General features: G+C 32.2%; 2 protein-coding genes across 3 annotated transcripts in view; both read right to left on the bottom strand.

The window, feature by feature from the left end:
* mmp14b (matrix metallopeptidase 14b (membrane-inserted)) overlaps positions 1–11,828 on the bottom strand; it is a 54,337-nt gene extending 42,509 nt beyond the window's left edge. Inside the window, exon 1 of the mRNA XM_062070342.1 lies at positions 11,442–11,828. Within this exon, the coding sequence (XP_061926326.1) occupies positions 11,442–11,528 (87 nt within the window). The 5' untranslated portion in view covers positions 11,529–11,828. The remainder of the gene's footprint in view (positions 1–11,441) is intronic.
* A 3,782-nt stretch (positions 11,829–15,610) lies between these two features.
* Positions 15,611–22,475, bottom strand: part of sall2 (spalt-like transcription factor 2) — a 33,313-nt gene continuing 26,448 nt past the window's right edge. For both annotated transcript variants that reach the window (XM_062070341.1, XM_062070340.1), the window contains exon 3: positions 15,611–16,286. In XM_062070341.1, coding sequence (XP_061926325.1) covers positions 16,011–16,286 — 276 coding nt within the window. In that variant the 3' untranslated portion in view covers positions 15,611–16,010. The remainder of the gene's footprint in view (positions 16,287–22,475) is intronic.

Genomic DNA, 22,475 nt, shown 5'->3' with positions numbered 1-22,475 from the left:
ACTAGTTTTAGCTCTTTTTATTTAATTTAATTTATTTTTTAATACACTGTAGCACTTTGAGGTTGTTTACTCAATGTAAGGTGCTTTTTTTACAAATACAATCTATCATTATTATTATTATTATGGTCAAAGGAAAACAATCCGAAGTTGTCTTTATTTTTACGTTATCATGCCATTGATTTTACCAGTTCTAAATAAAAGCTTTCCTCAAATTCATACACAAAAACAACCTCTGAAGTTGTTTTTAACCGAGATTGTTGTGAACAAAGTTGCACAACTGTTGTACCGCAAGCAGTGCCAGCCATCTGTTTTAGACTTATTGTGAAGGATGTACCAACGTCACGCATGACGTCGGCTTTATTGCTTAAGACGGGGGTTGTCAAAACATTTTCCACCGAGGGCTGCGTGCAGAAAAACAAAAAGGATGTGGAGGCTGTTTGTGTTTGTATCAAATAAAACACGCTAATACCAATCCTATGCACAGGCTAAGAGATGCTAAACAGTTAAGTAGCATTTCAAATTAAAGTGGTCATATTTATTTTATTTTTTTCTACGTTTAAAACACTTCCTTGTGGTCTACATAACATGTAATTGTGGTTCTTTGCTCAAAATGTTGCATACGCGCCGTTTTATTCGTCGTCGTCGTCGCTTTTTAGCGCTTCCATAGCGAATCTACTGACAGATATAAGTTCTAACTAGACGCTACTTTGTATTAGAAGTGGCAACGGCGGAGGATGCATGTGCATGTACGAGCCAGTCTGCCCCCACGACGAGAGGAGAGAGAAAAGGGGTCTTATTGACTACAATGGCAAAGCATTTTGGGTAAATTTCTACCATATATGGATGTAATCCGCTAGATGTCGCAACTGGGAAAAACCTTACCAATGGTGCATATTCCAAACATCTCGTTTCCCGAAAGTATGAAGGAAGGCAAGATAGTTTTGGAAATATTTTTACAAATTTCCGGGACTTATGCAGATCCCAAATACAGAACAGCAGGTACCAATAGGTGAAAAAAAAAAAAAAGTAGTTTTTTGTAATGGTTAATGATTAATAAATACCTGAATTATCTGATCCTTCAAATACTATAAATATATATATCAATGTCAATAATTTATTTAGGTGATTATTTTGTTTGTATGTTTGTTTTTGACAAAGTCCAATAAAAAATTAGTCAACATAGAATTACTTTTTTTTTTTTTTTATGTTTTGTAAATAAAAAAAAAATAAAAAAAATTGTAGTCCATTAGAAGAAAATGTTGTAATTGTTTTTTAAATTTAATTTTCAATTGTATTAAAAATATTCAATAATTGAGGCATTTTTCCCCAAAAAAATTTTTAAGTGTTTTTTTTTTTTTTAGAGAGATGTCCGATAATGGCTTTTTTGCCGATATCCCATATTCCGATATTGTCCAACTCTTAATGACCGATTCCGATATCAACCGATACCGATATATACAGTCGTGGAATGAACACATTATTATGCCTAATTTTGTTGTGATTTTTTTACAATGCCTCCGTGTTTGATTTCAAATTTTCGGGACTTATGCAGATCCCAAATACAGAACAGCAGGTACCAATAGGTAAAAAAAAAAATTAAAAAAAAAAAAAAGTAGTTTTTTTGTAATGGGGTCCATTTAAATAAAAAGGCCAAAAGTTTTGATTAATAAATACCTGAATTCTCTGATCCTTCAAATACTATAAATATATATATCAATGTCAATAATTTATTTAGGTGATTATTTTGTTTGTATGTTTGTTTTTGGCAAAGTCCAATAAAAAATTAGTCGACATAGAATTACTGTTTTTTTTTAATGTTTTGTAAAAAAAAATTTTAAAAAATTGTAGTCCATTAGAAGAAAATGTTCTAATTATTTCTTTAAATTTAATTTTTAATTGTATTAAAAATATTCATTAATTGAGGCATTTTTCCCCCCAAAAAATGTTTAATTGTTTTTTTTTTTAGAGATGTCCGATAATGGCTTTTTTGCCGATATCCCATATTCCGATATTGTCCAACTCTTAATGACCGATTCCGATATCAACCGATGCCGATATATACAGTCGTGGAATGAACACATTATTATGCCTAATTTTGTTGTGATGCCCCGCTGGATGCATTAAACAATGTAACAAGGTTTTCCCAAATAAATCAACTCAAGTTATGGAAATATATATTGTAGCATCCTGGAAGGGTTAGTGCTGCAAGGGGTTCTGGGTATTTGTTCTGTTGTGTTACGGTGCGGATGTTCTCCCGAAATGTGTTTGTCATTCTTGTTTGGTGTGGGTTCACAGTGTGGCGCATATTTGTAACAGTGTTAAAGTTGTTTATACGGCCACCCTCGGTGTGACCTGTATGGCTGTTGACCAAATATGCCTTGCATTCACTTGTGTGTGTGAAAAGTCGTAGATATTATGTGACCGGGCCGGCGCGCAAAGGCTTTCATCTTCCATCTTTCTTTGCAGGAATGCGGTCATTCTCATGGCCACAGTGTCTTCTTGTGTAGTGGCCAACAATCCCCCCCACTGTCCTCTGGATTATTCCTCATTCATTCATCTTCCATGAAATGAGCTCATATGACAAATCACTGCTCCGTCGGGGCTTCTTTTTCATGTGTGTAGGAAACACATGGTGGCTTGTAACAGTGAGCGAGTGTCATCGCCTTCTTGACAAGCCGAGGTGTGTCAGTGCCGCCCGGGCGTCAAAAAAGTAACCGGCCACTTCCTGCCTGGGCCACAAAGCGAAGGAAATGACTTCATGCCTGCATCCCGTCTTCACGCGGGGGGTCATCACGTCCACATAAACATCCTCCTAAGTGCAGCTGGGCGGTGTAATGCGTCGTTTGATTCAGCAAAAAAAAAAAAAAAAAAAGCAATGGACGCTTTTACTTCCGGTTTAAGGCATTAAAACAGGAAGTACATTTTCAACCCGCAATATCTGGGGTGAGAGATCTCGTCCAAAAGATGGCACCATAACTATAAACTATGAACCAACTATACCACACCTTTTCGGTGTCTCTTTTTGTGTTTAATGAAACTATTGAACACAAATTTTAATCCATAAAATAGCCGCACCGTTTTATAAGCCGCACGGTTCAAAGCGTAGGAAAAAAGTAGCAACTTATAGTGCAGAATTTGTAGTTATTTAGGCGTAAAATATAGGCGAATATCAGGATTATGATTGGCTTTTTGAGTGTCTTAAAGGCCTCATGCATACATCTTGCAAGCATTAACTGTTTAATCATCTCGGGTTTCAAACCTGGATTTGGAGTTTGGTGCCGATCCAGCGGCTCTGTTTACATTGGACTCACAAACTGGGCCTTTTCCATTTGGCAGCTGAATGTAGGTCAGCTGAGCTAATGTGACTTTCTTCCACTCGCACAGCTGGAATAATAACAAAGGAAGATGTTCCCTCTTGCATCACACGTGTTCATGATGCAACTGTGTCGTGTCAGGGGTGAAAAAAGACAACAAACAAAGCGTGTCGTTAATGAAAAAAGGCAACAAACAAGGAAGTGTGTCATGTTATTAGTGAAAAAAGGCAACAATCAAGCGTGTCAGTGAAAAAAGACAAACAAGTAATTGTGTCGTGTCGTTAGTGAAAAAAGACAACAAACAAAGCGTGTCGTGAGTGAAAATAGATAACAAAGTGTGTTGTTAGTGAAAAAAGGCAACAAATAAGTAATTGTGTCGTGTCGTTAGTGAAAAAAGGCAACAAACAAGTAATTGTGTTGTGTCGTTTGTGAAAAAAGGCAACAAACAAAGCATGGCGTTAGTGAAAAAAGATAACAAAGTGTGTTGTTAGTGAAAAAAGGCAACAAATAAGTAATTGTGTCGTGTCGTTAGTGAAAAAAGGCAACAAACAAGTAATTGTGTTGTGTCGTTTGTGAAAAAAGGCAACAAACAAAGCATGGCGTTAGTGAAAAAAGATAACAAAGTGTGTTGTTAGTGAAAAAAGGCAACAAATAAGTAATTGTGTCGTGTCGTTAGTGAAAAAAGGCAACAAACAAGTAATTGTGTTGTGTCGTTTGTGAAAAAAGGCAACAAACAAAGCATGGCGTTAGTGAAAAAAGGCAACAAACAAGTGTGGCGTTAGTGAAAAAAGGCAACAAAAAAGTAAGTGTCGTGTCGTTAGTGAAAAAAGGCAACAAACAAAGCATGGCGTTAGTGAAAAAAGATAACAAAGTGTGTTGTTAGTGAAAAAAGGCAACAAATAAGTAATTGTGTCGTGTCGTTAGTGAAAAAAGGCAACAAACAAGTAATTGTGTTGTGTCGTTTGTGAAAAAAGGCAACAAACAAAGCATGGCGTTAGTGAAAAAAGGCAACAAAAAAGTAAGTGTCGTGTCGTTAGTGAAAAAAGGCAACAAACAAGGAAGTGTGTCATGTTATTAGTGAAAAAAGGCAACAATCAAGCGTGTCAGTGAAAAAAGACAAACAAGTAATTGTGTCGTGTCGTTAGTGAAAAAAGACAACAAACAAAGCGTGTTGTTAATGAAAAAAGGCAACAAACAAGGAAGTGTGTCATGTTATTAGTGAAAAAAGGCAACAATCAAGCGTGTCAGTGAAAAAAGACAAACAAGTAATTGTGTCGTGTCGTTAGTGAAAAAAGACAACAAAAAAAGCGTGTCGTGAGTGAAAAAAGATAACAAAGTGTGTTGTTAGTGAAAAAAGGCAACAGATAAGTAATTGTGTCGTGTCGTTAGTGAAAAAAGGCAACAAACAAGTAATTGTGTTGTGTCGTTTGTGAAAAAAGGCAACAAACAAAGCATGGCGTTAGTGAAAAAAGATAACAAAGTGTGTTGTTAGTGAAAAAAGGCAACAAATAAGTAATTGTGTCGTGTCGTTAGTGAAAAAAGGCAACAAACAAGTAATTGTGTCGTGTCGTTTGTGAAAAAAGGCAACAAACAAAGCATGGCGTTAGTGAAAAAAGATAACAAAGTGTGTTGTTAGTGAAAAAAGGCAACAAATAAGTAATTGTGTCGTGTCGTTAGTGAAAAAAGGCAACAAACAAGTAATTGTGTTGTGTCGTTTGTGAAAAAAGGCAACAAACAAAGCATGGCGTTAGTGAAAAAAGGCAACAAACAAGTGTGGCGTTAGTGAAAAAAGGCAACAAAAAAGTAAGTGTCGTGTCTTTAGTGAAAAAAGGCAACAAACAAAGCATGGCGTTAGTGAAAAAAGATAACAAAGTGTGTTGTTAGTGAAAAAAGGCAACAAATAAGTAATTGTGTCGTGTCGTTAGTGAAAAAAGGCAACAAACAAGTAATTGTGTTGTGTCGTTTGTGAAAAAAGGCAACAAACAAAGCATGGCGTTAGTGAAAAAAGGCAACAAAAAAGTAAGTGTCGTGTCGTTAGTGAAAAAAGGCAACAAAAAAGTAAGTGTCGTGTCGTTAGTGAAAAAAGGCAAAAAACGAAGCGTGTCGTTAGTGAAAAAAGACAACAAACAAAGCGTGTTGTTAGTGAAAAAGGCAACAAACAAGTATTTGCGTAGTGTCGTTAATGAAAAAAGGCAACAAACAAGTAATTGTGTCGTGTCGTTAGTGAAAAAAGGCAACAAACAAGCGTGTCGTTAGTGAAAAAAGGCAACAAACAAGTAATTGTGTCGTGTCGTTAGTGAAAAAAGGCAACAAACAAAGCATGGCGTTAGTGAAAAAAGTCAACAAACCAGCGTGTTGTTGGTGGAAAAAGACAAAGTGTGGCGTTAGTGAAAAAAGGCAACAAAAAAGTAAGTGTGTCGTGTCATTAGTGAAAAAAGGCAACAAACAAAGCGTATCGTTAGTGAAAAAAGACCACAAACAAAGCGTGTCATTAGTGAAAAACGGCAACAAACAAGTATTTGTGTCCTGTCGTTAATGAAAAAAGGCAACAAACAAGCCTGTCGTTAGTGAAAAAAAGCCAACAAACAAAGTGTGTCATTAGTGAAAAAAGACAAAAAAGCGTGTCGTTAGTGAAAAAAGGCAACAAACAAGTAATTGTGTTGTCGTTAGTGAAAAAAGACAAACAAAGCGTATCGTTAGTGAAATAAGACAACAAAGCGTGTCGTTAGTGAAAAAAGACAAACAAAGCGTATCGTTAGTGAAATAAGACAACAAAGCGTGTCGTTAGTGAAAAAAGACAAACAAAGCGTATCGTTAGTGAAATAAGACAACAAAGCGTGTCGTTAGTGAAAAAAGACAACAAACAAAGCAAAACGTTAGTGAAAAAAGACAGTGTCCTGAGTGAAAAAAGACAACAAACAAGAGTGTCGTTAGTGAAAAAAGACAACAAACAAGTAATTGTGTTGTTGTTAGTGAAAAAAAGACAACAAATAAGTAATTGTGTTGTCGTTAGTGAAAAAAAGACAACAAACAAGAGTGTCGATAGTGGAAAAAAGACAACAAACAAAGTGTGTTGTGAGTGAAAAAAGACAACAAACAAAGCGTGTAGTGAGTGAAAAAAGACAACAAGCGTGTCGTGAGTAAAATAAGATAACAAAGCGTGTCGTGAGTGAAAAAAGACAACAAACAAAGCAAAATGTTAGTGAAAAAAGACAGTGTCCTGAGTGAAAAAAGACAACAAACAAGCGTGTCAATAGTGAAAAAAGACAACAAAGAAAGTGTGTTGAGTGAAAAAAGACAAACAAGCGTGTCGATAGTGAAAAAAGACAACAAACAAGTAATTGTGTTGTGAGTGAAAAAAGACAACAAACAAAGTGTGTTTTGAGTGAAAAAAGACAACAAACAAAGCGTGTCGTGAGTGAAAAAAGACAACAAGCGTGTCTTGAGTAAAATAAGATAAAGCGTGTCGTGAGTGAAAAAAGACACCAAACAAGCGTGTCGTGAGTAAAATAAGATAACAAAGCGTGTCGTGAGTAAAAAAAGACCACAAAGAAAGCGTGTCGTGAGTGAAAAAGACAACAAACAAAGCGTGTCGTGAGTGAAAAAGACAACAAAAAAGCATGTCGTGAGTGAAAAAGACAACAAAAAAGCGTGTCGTGAGTGAAAAAAGACAACAAACAAAGCGTGTCGTGAGTAAAAAAGACAACAAACAAAGCGTGTCGTGAGTGAAAAAGACAACAAAAAAGCGTGTCATGAGTGAAAGACAACAAACAAAGCGTGTCGTGAGTAAAAAAGACAACAAACAAAGCGTGTCGTGAGTAAAAAAGACAACAAACAAAGCGTGTCGTGAGTGAAAAAGACAACAAACAAAGCGTGTCGTGAGTGAAAAAGACAACAAACAAAGCGTGTCGTGATTGAAAAAGACAACAAACAAAGCGTGTCGTGAGTGAAAAAGACAACAAACAAAGCGTGTCGTGAGTGAAAAAGACAACAAACAAAGCGTGTCATGAGTGAAAAAGACAACAGACAAAGCGTGTCGTGAGTGAAAAAAGACAACAAAGTGTGTCGTGAGTGAAAAAGACAACAAACCAAGCGTGTCGTGAGTGAAAAAGACAACAAACAAAGCGTGTCGTGAGTGAAAAAAGACAACAAACAAAGCGTGTCGTGAGTGAAAAAAGCCAACAAACAAAGCGTGTCGTGAGTGAAAAAGACAACAAACAAAGCGTGTCGTGAGTGAAAAAAGACAACAAACAAAGCGTGTCGTGAGTAAAAAAGACACCAAACAAAGCGTGTCGTGAGTAAAAAAGACACCAAACAAAGAGTGTCGTGAGTGAAAAAGACAACAAACAAAGCGTGTCGTGAGTAAAAAAGACACCAAACAAAGCGTGTCGTGAGTAAAAAAGACAACAAACAAAGCGTGTCGTGAGTGAAAAAGACAACAAAGCGTGTCGTGAGTAAAAAAGACACCAAACAAAGCGTGTCGTGAGTAAAAAAGACACCAAACAAAGCGTGTCGTGAGTGAAAAAGACACCAAACAAAGCGTGTCGTGAGTAAAAAAGACAACAAACAAAGCGTGTCGTGAGTGAAAAAGACAACAAACAAAGCGTGTCGTGAGTGAAAAAAGACAACAAACAAAGCGTGTCGTGAGTAAAAAAGACACCAAACAAAGCGTGTCGTGAGTGAAAAAGACAACAAACAAAGCGTGTCGTGAGTAAAAAAGACACCAAACAAAGCGTGTCGTGAGTAAAAAAGACACCAAACAAAGCGTGTCGTGAGTGAAAAAGACAACAAACAAAGCGTGTCGTGAGTAAAAAAGACACCAAACAAAGCGTGTCGTGAGTAAAAAAGACACCAAACAAAGCGTGTCGTGAGTGAAAAAGACACCAAACAAAGCGTGTCGTGAGTAAAAAAGACAACAAACAAAGCGTGTCGTGAGTGAAAAAGACAACAAACAAAGCGTGTCGTGAGTGAAAAAGACAACAAACAAAGCGTGTCGTGAGTGCAAAAAGACAACAAACAAAGCGTGTCGTGAGTGCAAAAGACAACAAACAAAGCGTGTCGTGAGTGAAAAAAGACAACAAACAAAGCGTGTTGTGAGTGAAAAAGACAACAGACAAGTAAAGTGTGCGTGATGCCGCTGTTTGTTATCAGTGTTTTTCCACAGCTGACTGTGGGGGGAACTTCTCCCACTCCCACTCCCACTCCCACTGTGCTGAGCTGCAACTTCAGGCAGATGTCAACAATTACATGGCCCATCCCTCCAAATATTAGGCGGCCCACAGAAATGGCCTCCGACTGTCCTGACCACAACACAAACTCGGGTTTCTCCCCAGTTTGCTGCTTTGCTTTTTGCAGACTCAGCACTTTCTCTCTCTCAGGCTGGCTGGCGGGTGTTGTCGTCATTCCTGGCTGCTTCCTCTGCAGCGGGGTCAGGGCCCTCCTCACTGTGTTGACTTTGACACCGGCCCATCCGGGGGCCAAATCCGGTTCAGAACATAATAGGTACCATCTTGGGGTCCTTATACACACACCATAATAATACTTGTATGTTGAAGCACAGTACGTCTGACTATCTGCTCCGAAAATCCATCAGTGGCTTCGTAGCTTACCAAAGTCGTACTAAAACAATTTTGACAGATTTTTGAACATTGTGTGTAATGTTCTATATTCTCAATGAAACATCAACATTTTGGTGTTGCTTGCTTACGGGTTCTTGCTGGCATCATTTATTGAACAGGAGTCAACTTGCAGTCCACATGTATCTCTCGTAATATTTCTAAACAAAACGCCAGATATTGTCTCCTAATAGGTGTCATCTTGGGGTCCTTATACACACCATAATAATACTTGTATGTTGAAGCACAGTACGTCTGACTATCTGCTCCGACAATCCATCAAGCGGTGCGGCCTCGTAGCTTACCAAAGTCGTACTAAAACATTTTGACAGATTTGTGAGCGCTGTGTGTAATGTTCTATATTCTCAATTAAATATCAACGTTTGGGTGTTGCTTGCTTACGGGTTCTTGCTAGTGTCATTTATTGAACAGGCATCAACTTGCAGTCCACACGTATCTCTCGTAGTATTTCTAAACAAAATGCCAGGTAATATGTCTCCTAATAGGTACCATCTTGGGGTCCTTATACACACCATAATAGTACTTGTATGTTGAAGCACAGTACGTCTGACTATCTGCTCCGACAATCCATCAAGCGGTGCAACTTCGTAGCTTACCTAAGTCGTACTAAAACATTTTGACAGATTTTTGAGCGCTGTGTGTAATGTTCTATATTCTCAATTAAATATCAACGCGTTATTCATTTAACAGGGGTCAACTTGCAGTCCACATGTTACTATGAATGTTACTACATGACATATATACTTACATCATGTATATATTACATGTTATTATGAATGTTACTACATGACATATATACTTACATAATGTATATATTACATGTTATTATGAATGTTACTAGATACTACATATGTTTACTTACATCATGTATATATTACATGTTATTATGAATGTTACTACATTACATATATACTAAACTTTTTTTAAGCAACTCATATTAGCGCACAGGTGTCAAACTCAAGGCCCGGGGGCCAGTTCTGGCCCGCCACATCATTTTATGTGGCCCCCGAAACCCTGGAAAAAATGGGTTTCAATAAAAAAAAAATTGTTTTTTTTTTTTACTAAATGTTCTTTAAATTTTGACATAAAAAAAAATGCATATTTTCAACTTTAATATTATCCGATCATGCCAATTATATTATTATATACTGTATTGCAAAACTATTGTTGTGAGATAAAAAAAATTTAAAAAATTAAAAGTTAAATATCTGCTCGTCACCTTTTATTTATGATTTTAAAGCAAGTTGCACATAAAAAAAAAACAAATCGAATAATCAAATGCATTCCGATTAATCGTGATTAATCATGATCAATCACAGGTTATTACCCTTCATAATGTCAATTAAACTGTATTGCAAAACTATTGTTGAGATAAAAAAATAAAAAATAAAAAGTTAAATATCTGCTCGTCACCTTTTATTTATGATTTTAAAGCAAGTTGCACATCAAAAAAAAAAAATCGAAAAATCAAATGCACTTCGATTAATCATGATTAATCGCAGGTTATTACCCTGCATAATGTCAATTAAACTGTATTGCAAAACTTTTGTGAGATTTTTTTAAAATAAATACATAAAAAGTTAAATATCTGCTCGCCACCTTTTATTTAGGATTTTAAAGCAAGTTGCACATAAAAAAAAATTTGAATAATCAAATGGATTTCGATTAATCACGATTAATCACAGGTTATTACCCCGCATCATGTCAATTAAACTGTATTGCAAAACTATTGTTGTGAGATTAAAAAATAAATGAAAAATAGTTAAATATCTGCTCGTCACCTTTGATTTATGATTTTAAAGCAAGTTAAAAAAATAAAAAAATAATCAAATGTATTTCGATTAATCATGATTAATCACAGGTTATTACCCTGCATAATGTCAATTAAACTGTGTTGCAAAACTATTGTGAGATTTAAAAAAAATTAAAAAAAAAAAAAAATTATATCTGCTCGTCACCTTTTATTTAGGATTTTAAAGCAAGTTGCACATAAAAAAAAAATCGAATAATCAAATGCATTTCGATTCATCATGATTAATCACAGGTTATTACCCTGCATAATGTCAATTAATTAAAAAAAAAAAAAAGTGGTGTGGATGTGGCCCTCACTGAAAATGACTTTGACACCCCTGTTTTAGTGCCATCGTTAGCTGACTTTAGCTAGCCTTTATTTATGATTTAGAATGCATTAAAAAAAACATGTCTTACATAGGGATTGTGGATGGCGAAGAAAAAGGTGCGCTTCCCCTTTAAGACTGGTATTTTAACAATTGACTTATTTCTATGCATATCATAACTTAAGTTTTCACTGTACGACAGGCGTGTCCAAAGTGGGCCCCAGGGGCCATTTTTTTTTATGCTGTTTTGCCTATAATGAACATAAAGGTATGTTATGAGTTGAACTAGATACTAGAAAGACTTTGCACACCCTTGATGGAAGTCCTGCAGACTAGTCACTGTGGACATGTCCCCCGGCCCCATATCGACTCACCTCAGGATCGATGTGTCGGTCGGTCCCGGTTTGCGTGCTGCAGCCCAGCAGCGCCGCCATCACCAGCAGCCCAGCCGGCAGTGACATGGTTTCTCCCTCAAATGGCAGATTTACAACTGTTCCGAAGTGGCTGATATGTCTTTTTTTTAAAAAAAGAAACCTTTAAAAACGTTTGTCAAAACATTTTGCCAGGTTGGGAGAAAAAAAAACGGAAAAAGAAAAGTCGTAAAGAATCTGCTGCAAGTATTTAAACGACGTCAAAGTTGTTATCGAGTGACTCGACGCATTCTTCTGTGTAGGAAGTTGGGACAAAGAAAGAAAGAGGGTTCGTAAGTCTAGTCCGCGTCTGTCCTCTATTCCTGTTCCACGTCCTTTTTTCAAGCCCCACTCCCGGTGGGCGGAGTGATACAGATGTCGAGCGTAGGATACCGAGGCTGGCGTGCGTATCGAGTCGACGCGAGCACTATGAGGTCGATGTTTTTCAATTCTCTTGTGTGAAAAAAACAAAAAACATATATATATATATATATATATATATATATATATATATATATATATATATATATATATATATATATATATATATATATATATATATATATATATATGTGTGTGTGTATATATGTATATGTGTATGTATATATATATATATATATATATATATATATATATATATATATATATAGACATATATATATATATATATATATATATATATATATATATATATATATATATATATATAGACATATATATATATATATATATATATATGTATATATATATATATATATATGTATATATATATATATATATATACATATATATATATATACATATATATGTATATATATATATATATATACTGTATATATATGTATATATGTATATATATACTGTATATATGTGTATATATATATATATATATATTCATATATATATACTGTGTATATATATATATATATATATATATACTGTGTATATATATATATATATATATATATATGTATATATATATATATATATATATATATATATATATATATATATATATATATATATATACTGTGTGTATATATATATATATATATGTATATAATGTGTATATATATGTGTATATCTATATGTGATTATATGTATATATATATATATATATATATATGTATATATGTATTCACATCAGAATCGCGATTCTTTTTCGTCCCGAATCTATCAAAAAAATTAAAAATATCTTTACGATTTCAAACATTTTTTTTATAAGGATGTATATATTAGGGGTGCAATGAGCACAATCTGAAATAATCTAACAAATAATTCATAATAATATGCTATAATACAAAGCTGACATAATATATATTTTTTTTTAATTAATGGTGGAAAAAGTTTGGAACCCTCAGAACTTAAGTATCAAAAAGATCGATATTTTGATTCGACAGCCGACTCTAGAGCAGAAACATTTGGTGTTGGTGGTATCGACATTTCAGTATCGATCCGCACATCACGAGTTTGCAACGCTATGTTAAACAAAAGGTTAAATATCACAAATTCCATATTTTTAATTATCACTATCATTTGTTTGCTGTATTTTTTATATGAATTAAATAGAGTGCAAACTAGTCATAAAACTGACTTTAATTGTGTTTTTAAACTATAAAACTCGCAGTATTGTCAAACTTTATGCATGGACCCATAAATAACTCGCTGTTGATTAAAAAGGGAATTTCCGCCATCTAGCGGACAAACTGTGCCACTGCTGCTGCAAAAAAGGAAAAACCACATTTTCCCACAGCTCGCGTTTTAATATTTGGACAATGGAAATACACGCACGACAGACAAGAAGGTTACACGGGCTTAGTTTTAATTTGTTATAGGGAGATTATATATATATATATATATATATATATTGATTGTACAGATATGGTGTTGTTTCTGCTGGGCAAGTATGCCTGACGCGCCTCCTACAGCGCCTTGGGTCAGGTGCAGGGTCATCAGCCGGGGACCACCGCTCATTGGAGTTTCGCTCTCTTTAACCCCGGAACGCCTCCTGGTGGCGGAGCGGTGGCAGGGACGTCTCCCTGCCACCCCCTGCAGCTGACCCATCTTATTGCCTTGACCCCCAGTACCTATCCCTCCTCCTCAGCCACAACCAGAAGCTTCCCTTTTCTGCTTCCTCAGCAAGGGCCTTAGTTTCCCTTTGGAGCTTTGCCTAGTCGTTCCCACATCTCGGAGCAGCTTTATAGTTGATGTACCGACGAAGCCCCGACAGCCTACTTCCACAGGGTAGATGGTAGTGGACCATCTATATATATATAAGGGTGCACAAAATCATCGATTCACATCCAAATCGCGATTCTTATTCATCCCGAAAAAAGAAAAAAAAATCTATAACATTTTTGACAATATTTTTACAATTGTTTTTCCATCCATCCATTTTCTACCGCTTATCCCTTTTGGGGTCGCGGGGGGTGCTTTTATTTTTTATAATTATGTATATATTTGGGTTGCACAAAATAATCGATTCACATTCAAATCACGATTCTTACTCATCCCGGGCGGAAAAAAAAATCTAACAATTTTGACAATATTTTTACAATTTAATTTTTTAAAAATAATTATGTATATATTAGTAGTGCACAAAATAATCGATTCACATCCGAATCGCGATTCTTAGTTATCCCAAAAAATTTTAATAAATCGATAATTTAAAAAATATGTTTTTACGATTAAATTTTTTTATAAGGATGTATATATTGGAGGTGCACATATTAATTGATTCACATCCGAATCGCGATTCTTATTCATCTCGAAAAAAAATCATAAAAATCGGTAACATTTTTAAAAAATATTTTAACAATTAAATATTTTTTATAAGGATATATGAATTAGTGGTGCACAAAATAATTGATTCATATCCAAACTGCGATTTTTATTCATCCCGAAATTTTTTTAAAATCGATTAAAAAAATTAAAAATATTTTTACAATTTTATTCATCAAGAATGTTTTAAAAATCGATAACATTTAAAAAATATATATTTTCACATTAAACAATTTTTTATAAGGATATATATTATCATATATTAGGAGTACACAAAATAATCGATTCACAGCTGAATCGCGATTCTTATTAATCTCGAAACCTTAAAAAAATCTAAAAAAAATTTTAAAACATTTTTACAATTTAAACTTTTTTTTTTATAAGGATTTTGTATATTAGGGGTGCACATAATAATGGATTCACATCCGAATCGCGATTCTTATTAATCTCAATTATTTTATTTTTTTAATTGATAACATTTTTTGAAAATATTTTTATAATTACATTTTTTTTATAAGGATTTATATATTAGGGGTGCACAAAATAATCGATTCACACCCGAATCGCGATTCTTATTCATCCCGAAAATGTTTTCAAAATGTAGACAATTTTTTAAAAATATTTTTACAATTACATTTTTTTTATAAGGATTTACATATTAGGGGTGCACAAATAATCGATTCACATCCGAATCGCGATTCTTATTCATCCCAAAAAAATGTTTTAAATCGATAACATTTAAAAAATATATTTTTACGATTTAAAACTTTTTTTTTTTTTTTAATTATAAGGATGTATATATTAGGGGTGCAATGAGGAAAATCTGAAATAATCTAACAAACAATTCATAATAATATGCTATAGTACAAAGCTGACATAATATATATATATATATATATATATATATATATATATATATATATATATATATATATATATATATATATATATATATATATATATATATATATATATATATATATAAATAAATTAATTAATTTTTGACTTTTTAGTATGTGGAAAAAGTTTGGACCCCTCTGAACTTAAGTATCAAAAGTATCGATATTAGATATTAGAGCAGAAAAATCTGGTGTTGGTAGTATTGCCATTTCAGTATCGATCCACACACCAAAAGGCTAAATATCACATAAATTCCATATTTTTCAATTGTAACTGTCATTTGTTTGCTGTATTTTTATATGAATTAAATAGAATGCAAACTAGTCGTAAAACTGACTTTAATTGTGTTTTTAAACTATAAAACTCGCAGTATTGTCAAACTCTATGCATTTTGATTAAAAAGGGAAATTCCGCCATCTAGCGGACAAACTGTGCCACTGCTGCTGAAAAAAAAGAAGAAGGAAAAACCACATTTTCCCACAGCTCGTGTTTTAATATTTGGACAATGGAAGTACACGCACGACAGACAAGAAGGTTACACGGTTAGTTAGCGTGTGACTTTAGCACGACAACATTGCTCACAAAGGCCACACAAAAGAGCACCTCGGCGGGTTCACAAACACCGTGGCTGCGCTTCCGGGTTCCACCGGAAATCACTACCACGTGACCAAATATTCATAACACAGCGATGTTTTTGGAGCTTTCTGTAAAAAAACAAAAACAACAAAACATGTCGGCCATACAACAGTGACACTAACGCACATATTTACTTCAACATTTTCATTTGCGTCGGTTTTTGAATCACAACTTGTCACAACATGTTACTAGCAGTTAGGGCTCTGTCACGCCGAGTTAGGAGCCCGCCCCGCCGGGGGGCCCCGCGTCCCGCTCGGACTGCGCGCCGGGCTCGGCGGGCTCCTTCCCCGCCTGGCTGGCGGGAGCGGCCTCCTCGTTGGAGCCGGGGCTGTTGTTGAGGAAGGCCTGGTACTGGTTCCAGAAGCCCGCCGAGCTGGTGGTGGCCGGGATCGCCAAGGAAGACGAGGGCGGAGGCGGCTCGGCGCAGGAGCGGCTGGCGCGGGCGGAGGGACGGGCTGGCTTGGTCACAACGCCGTGGTGCTTCATGTGGCCCTGGGGGTGACATGGAGACACATTAGGGGTGCACTAAATAATCGACTCACATCCGAATCGCGATTCTTATTTATTATGAATATTTTTTTAAAATCGCTAAAAATGTTCTAAAATATTTTTACAATTTAAAACATTTTTTTTTATAAGGATGTATATATTAGGGGTGCACAAAATAATCGATTCACATCCGAATGGCGATTCTTATTCATCCTGAAAATTAAAAAAAAAATCGAAAACATTTTTTGAAAATATTTTTACAATTTTATTCATTCCGAAAACATTTTTAAAAATCGACATTTTTTGAAAATATTTTTACCATTTATAAATAATTTAATTCACTACTGAATCACACGTTTTATTCATCCCGGAACATTTTTAAACCTCAATAACATTTTTTTTAAATACTTTTTAAAATAGTTTTTATTTTTTTTATAAGGAAACACGATTCTTATTCATCCTAATATTTTTTTAAAAATCATCCCGAAACATTTTTAAAACTCAATAACATTTTTTGAAAATATTTTTACAATTTCAAATATTTTTTTTGTAAGGATTTATGTTACGGGTGCACATAATAATCGATTCACATCCGAATGGCGATTCTTATTCATCCTGAAAATTTAAAAAAAATCGATAACATTTTTTGAAAATATTTTTACAATTGTATTCATTCCGAAAACAATTTTAAAATAGAAATTTTTTGAAAATATTTTTACCATTTACATTTTTTTTCAAAGGATATATATATTAGAGGTGCACAAAATAATCGATTCACATTCAAATCACCCCGAATTTTTTTTAAAAATCGATAACATTTTTTGAAATTTTTTTTACAATTGAAAACATTTTTTTTATAAGGATGTATGTATTAGGGGTGCACAAAATAATCGATTCACATCTGAATCACACGTTTTATTCACCCCGAAACATTTTTAAACCTCTATAACATTTTTTTCAAATATTTAAAAAAATAGTTTTTATTTTTTTATAAGGAAACACGATTCTTATTCATTCTGAAATTTAAAAAAAATCATCCCGAAACATTTTTAAAACTCAATAAAATTTTTTGAAAATATTTTTACAATTTACAATATTTTTTTTGTAAGGATTTATGTTACGGGTGAACATAATTATCGATTCACATCCGAATGGCGATTCTTATTCATCCTGAAAATTTAAAAAAAATCGATAACATTTTTTGAAAATATTTTTACAATTTTATTCATTCCGAAAACATTTTTAAAATCGACATTTTTTGAAAATATTTTTACCATTTACATTTTTTTTCAAAGGATATATATATAATGGGGGGTAAACAAAATAATCGATTCACATCTGAATCACACGTTTTATTCATCCCGAAACATTTTTAAACCTCAATAACATTTTTTTTTAATATTTAAAAAAATAGTTTTTATTTTTTTACAAGGAAACACGATTCTTATTCATCCTGAAATTTAAAAAAAATCATCCCGAAACATTTTTAAAACTCAATAACATTTTTTGAAAATATTTTTACAATTTAAAATAGTTTTTTTGTAAGGATTTATGTTACGGGTGCACATAATAATCGATTCACATCCGAATGGCGATTCTTATTCATCCTGAAATTTTTTTAAAAATCGATAACATTTTTTGAAAATATTTTTTACAATTTTATTCATTCCGAAAATATTTTTAAAATCGACATTTTTTGAAAATATTTTTACCATTTACATTTTTTTTCAAAGGATATATATATTAGAGGTGCACAAAATAATCGATTCACATCTGAATCACACGTTTTATTCACCCCGAAACATTTTTAAACCTCAATAACATTTTTTAAAAATATTTAAAAAAATATTTTTTATTTTTTTTATAAGGAAACACGATTCTTATTCATCCTGAAATTTTAAAAAAAATCATCCCGAAACATTTTTAAAACTCAATAACATTTTTTGAAAATATTTTTACAATTTAAAATATTTTTTTTGTAAGGATTCATGTTACGGGTGCACATAATCGATTCACATCCGAATGGCGATTCATATTCATCCTGAAAATATAAAATAAAATCGATAACATTTTTTGAAAATATTTTTACAATTTTATTCATTCCGAAAACATTTTTAAAATCAACATTTTTTGAAAATATTTTTACCATTTACGTTTTTTTCAAAGGATATATATATTAGAGGTGCACAAAATAATCGATTCACATCTGAATCACACGTTTTATTCATCCCGAAACATTTTTAAACCTCAATAACATTTTTTAAAAATATTTTTAAAAATATTTTTTATTTTTTTATAAGGAAACACGATTCTTATTCATCCTGAAATTTAAAAGAAATCATCCCGAAACATTTTTAAAACTCAATAACATTTTTTGAAAATATTTTTACAATTTCAAATATTGTTTTTGTAAGGATTTATGTTACGGGTGCACATAATAATCGATTCACATCTGAATGGCGATTCTTATTCATCCTGAAAATTAAAAAAAAATCGATAACATTTTTGGAAAATATTTTTACAATTTTATTCATTCCGAAAACATTTTTAAAATCGACATTTTTTGAAAATATTTTTACCATTTACATTTTTTTTCAAAGGATATCTATATTAGAGGTGCACAAAATAATCGATTCACATTCAAATTATCCCGATTTTTTTTTTTTAAATCGATAACATTTTTTGAATTTTTTTTTACAATTGAAAACATTTTTTTTATAAGGATGTATATATTAGGGGTGCACAAAATAATCGATTCACATCTGAATCACACGTTTTATTCACCCCGAAACATTTTTAAACCTCAATAACATTTTTTTTAAATATTTAAAAAAATAGTTTTTATTTTTTATAAGGAAACACGATTCTTATTCATCCTGAAATATGAAAAAAATCATCCCTAAACATTTTTAAAACTCAATAACATTTTTTGAAAATATTTTTACAATTTCAAATATTTTTTTTGTAAGGATTTATGTTACGGGTGCACATAATAATCGATTCACATCCGAATGGCGATTCTTATTCATCCTGAAAATTTTTAAAAAATCGATAACATTTTTTGAAAATATTTTTACAATTTTATTCATTCCGAAAACATTTTTAAAATCGACATTTTTTGAAAATATTTTTACCATTTACATTTTTTTTCAAAGAATATATATATTAGAGGTGCACAAAATAATCGATTCACATTCAAATTATCCCGAAATTTTTTAAAAAATCGATAACATTTTTTGACATTTTTTTTTACAATTGAAAACTTTTTTTTATAAGGATGTGCAGTATATATTAGGGGTGCACAAAATAATCGATTCACATCGGAATTACGATTCTTAATCATCCCGAAAAAAAATAAAAAATCGATAACAATTTAAAAAAATAATTTTACAATTGAAATTTTTTTGTAAGGATATACATTTTAGGGGTGCACAAAATAATAGATTCAAATCCGAATGGCGATTATTATGCATCCCGAAAAATGTTGAATCGATGAAATTTTTGGAAAATATTTTTACAATAAAAACTTTTTTTGTAAGGATGTATATATTAGGGGTGCACAAAATAATCGATTCACATCCAAATCGCAATTCTCATTCATCCCGAAAATGTATAAAAAATTGATACCATTTAAAAAATAAATGTTTCCAATTAAATTTTTTTTTATAAGGATGTATATATTTGGGGTGCACAAATTAATCGATTCACATCCGAATCACGATTCTTATTCATCCCGAAATTTAAAAAAATTGGATAAAAAAATTGGAAAATATTTTTACAATTTTATTCATCAAGAATTTTTTTTAAAAATCGATAACATTTAAAAAAATATACTTTTACAATAAACAATTTTTTATAAGGATATACATATTAGGAGTACACAAAATAATCGATTCACATCTGAATCGCGATTCTTATTCATCCCGAAACCTTAAAAAAATCTAACATTTTTTAAAAACATTTTTACAATTAAACAAAAATTTTTTACAAGGATTTATATATATTAGGGGTGCACAAAATAATCGATTCACATCCGAATCGCGATTCTTATTCATCCCGAAAATGTTTTCAAAATTAAAAAAATTTAGAGCACTTATTAATACATTTACACAATTATTATGCTTTGACTTAAAACACTTGCATTTTATTAACAAACATTTTATTTTACACGAACAGAACAGTGTGGCGGTAAAAGAAGTGCAAAAGGTAAAAAGTGGAATTAAAAACAATTAAAACGGAGAAACTTAATTGTAATGTTTTTTTTATATTGCTATTGTTATTTAAATGTGTTGTTAAAACTATTTTTATTATTTTGTCATTCAAAAGAAGGAACATCAATCCTCAACAAAACTTCCGGAGCTTCTGTTTCTTCATGAACAACGGCACAGCACACTTCCCCCTTTCACAATAATATAATTTTTTTTCCCCACATCCTGCGCTAACAAAATAAAGGTTTCAAAAAGTACTTTACACAATCATAATGTATTTACAGCACTTATTGATACATTATTTACACAATTATTATGCTTTGACTTAAAATACTTGCATTTCCTTAAACATTTTATTTTACACGAAAAGCACACAGTGTGGCGGTAAAAGAAGTGCAAAAGGTAAAAAATGGAATTAAAAACAATTAAAACGGAGAAACTTAATTTGTATGTTTTTTTATATTGCTATTGTTATTTAAATGTGTTGTTATAGCTATGTTTATTATTATGTTACTTGGTGTGGTTTATATTTAGTAACAAATGTATAATAATTCAAAAGAAGGAACATCAATCCTCTACAAAACTTCCGGAGCTTCTGTTTCTTCATGAACAACGGCACAGCACACTTCCCCCTTTCACAATAATATAATTTTTTTTCCCCACATCCTGCGCTAACAAAATAAAGGTTTCAAAAAGTACTTTACACAATCATAATGTATTTACAGCACTTATTGATACATTTACACAATTATTATGCTTTGACTTAAAATACTTGCATTTCCTTAAACATTTTATTTTACACGTGAAGCACACAGTGTGGCGGTAAAAGAAGTGCAAAAGGTAAAAAATGGAATTAAAAACAAAACGGAGAAACTTAAATTGTATGTTTTTTTATATTGCTATTGTTATTTAAATGTGTTGTTATAGCTATTTTTATTATTATGTTACTTGGTGTGGTTTATATTTAGTAACAAATGTATAATAATTCAAAAGAAGGAACATCAATCCTCAACAAAACTTCCGGAGCTTCTGTTTCTTCATGAACAACAGCACAGGAACACTTTCCCCTTTCACAATAATATAATTTTTTTTTCCACATCCTGCGCTAACAAAGTAAATGTTTCAAAAAGTACTTTACACAATCATAATGTATTTACAGCACTTATTGATACATTTACACAATTATTATACATTGACTTAAAATACTTGCATTTCCTTAAACATTTTATTTTACACGAAAAGCACACAGTGTGGCGGTAAAAGAAGTGCAAAAGGTAAAAAATGGAATTAAAAACAATTAAAACAGAGAAACTTAATTTGTATGATTTTTTATATTGCTATTGTTATTTAAATGTGTTATAGCTATTTGTATTATTATGTTACTTGGTGTGGTTTATATCTAGTAACAAATGTATAATAATTCAAAAGAAGGAACATCAATCCTCAGCAAAACTTCTGGAGCTTCTGTTTCTTCATTAACAACGACACAGGAACACTTTCCCCTTTCACAATAATATAATTTTTTTTTCCACATCCTGCGCTAACAAAATAAAGGTTTCAAAAAGTACTTTACACAATCGTAATGTATTTGGAGCACTTATTGATACATTTACACAATTATTATGCTTTGACTTAAAATACTTGCATTTCCTTAAACATTTTATTTTACACGAAAAGCACACAGTGTGGCGGTAAAAGAAGTGCAAAAGGTAAAAAATGGAATTAAAAACAAAACAGAGAAACTTAAATTGTATGTTTTTTTATATTGCTATTGTTATTTAAATGTGTTGTTATAGCTATTTGTATTATTATGTTACTTGGTGTGGTTTATATTTACTAACAAATATATAAAAATTCAAAAGAAGGAACACCAATCCTCAACAAAACTGGAGCTTCTGTTTCTTCATGAACTTTAATTTTTTTTTTTCCACCTCCTGAGCTAACAAAATAAAGGTTTCAAAAACACAACCATAATGTATTTAGA

The sequence above is a fragment of the Entelurus aequoreus genome, linkage group LG14 (assembly GCF_033978785.1).
Source record: "Entelurus aequoreus isolate RoL-2023_Sb linkage group LG14, RoL_Eaeq_v1.1, whole genome shotgun sequence".
NCBI lineage: Eukaryota > Metazoa > Chordata > Actinopteri > Syngnathiformes > Syngnathidae > Entelurus > Entelurus aequoreus.
Note: the sequence above shows the minus strand (reverse complement) of the source record. Positions and strands in the feature narration are given on the sequence as shown.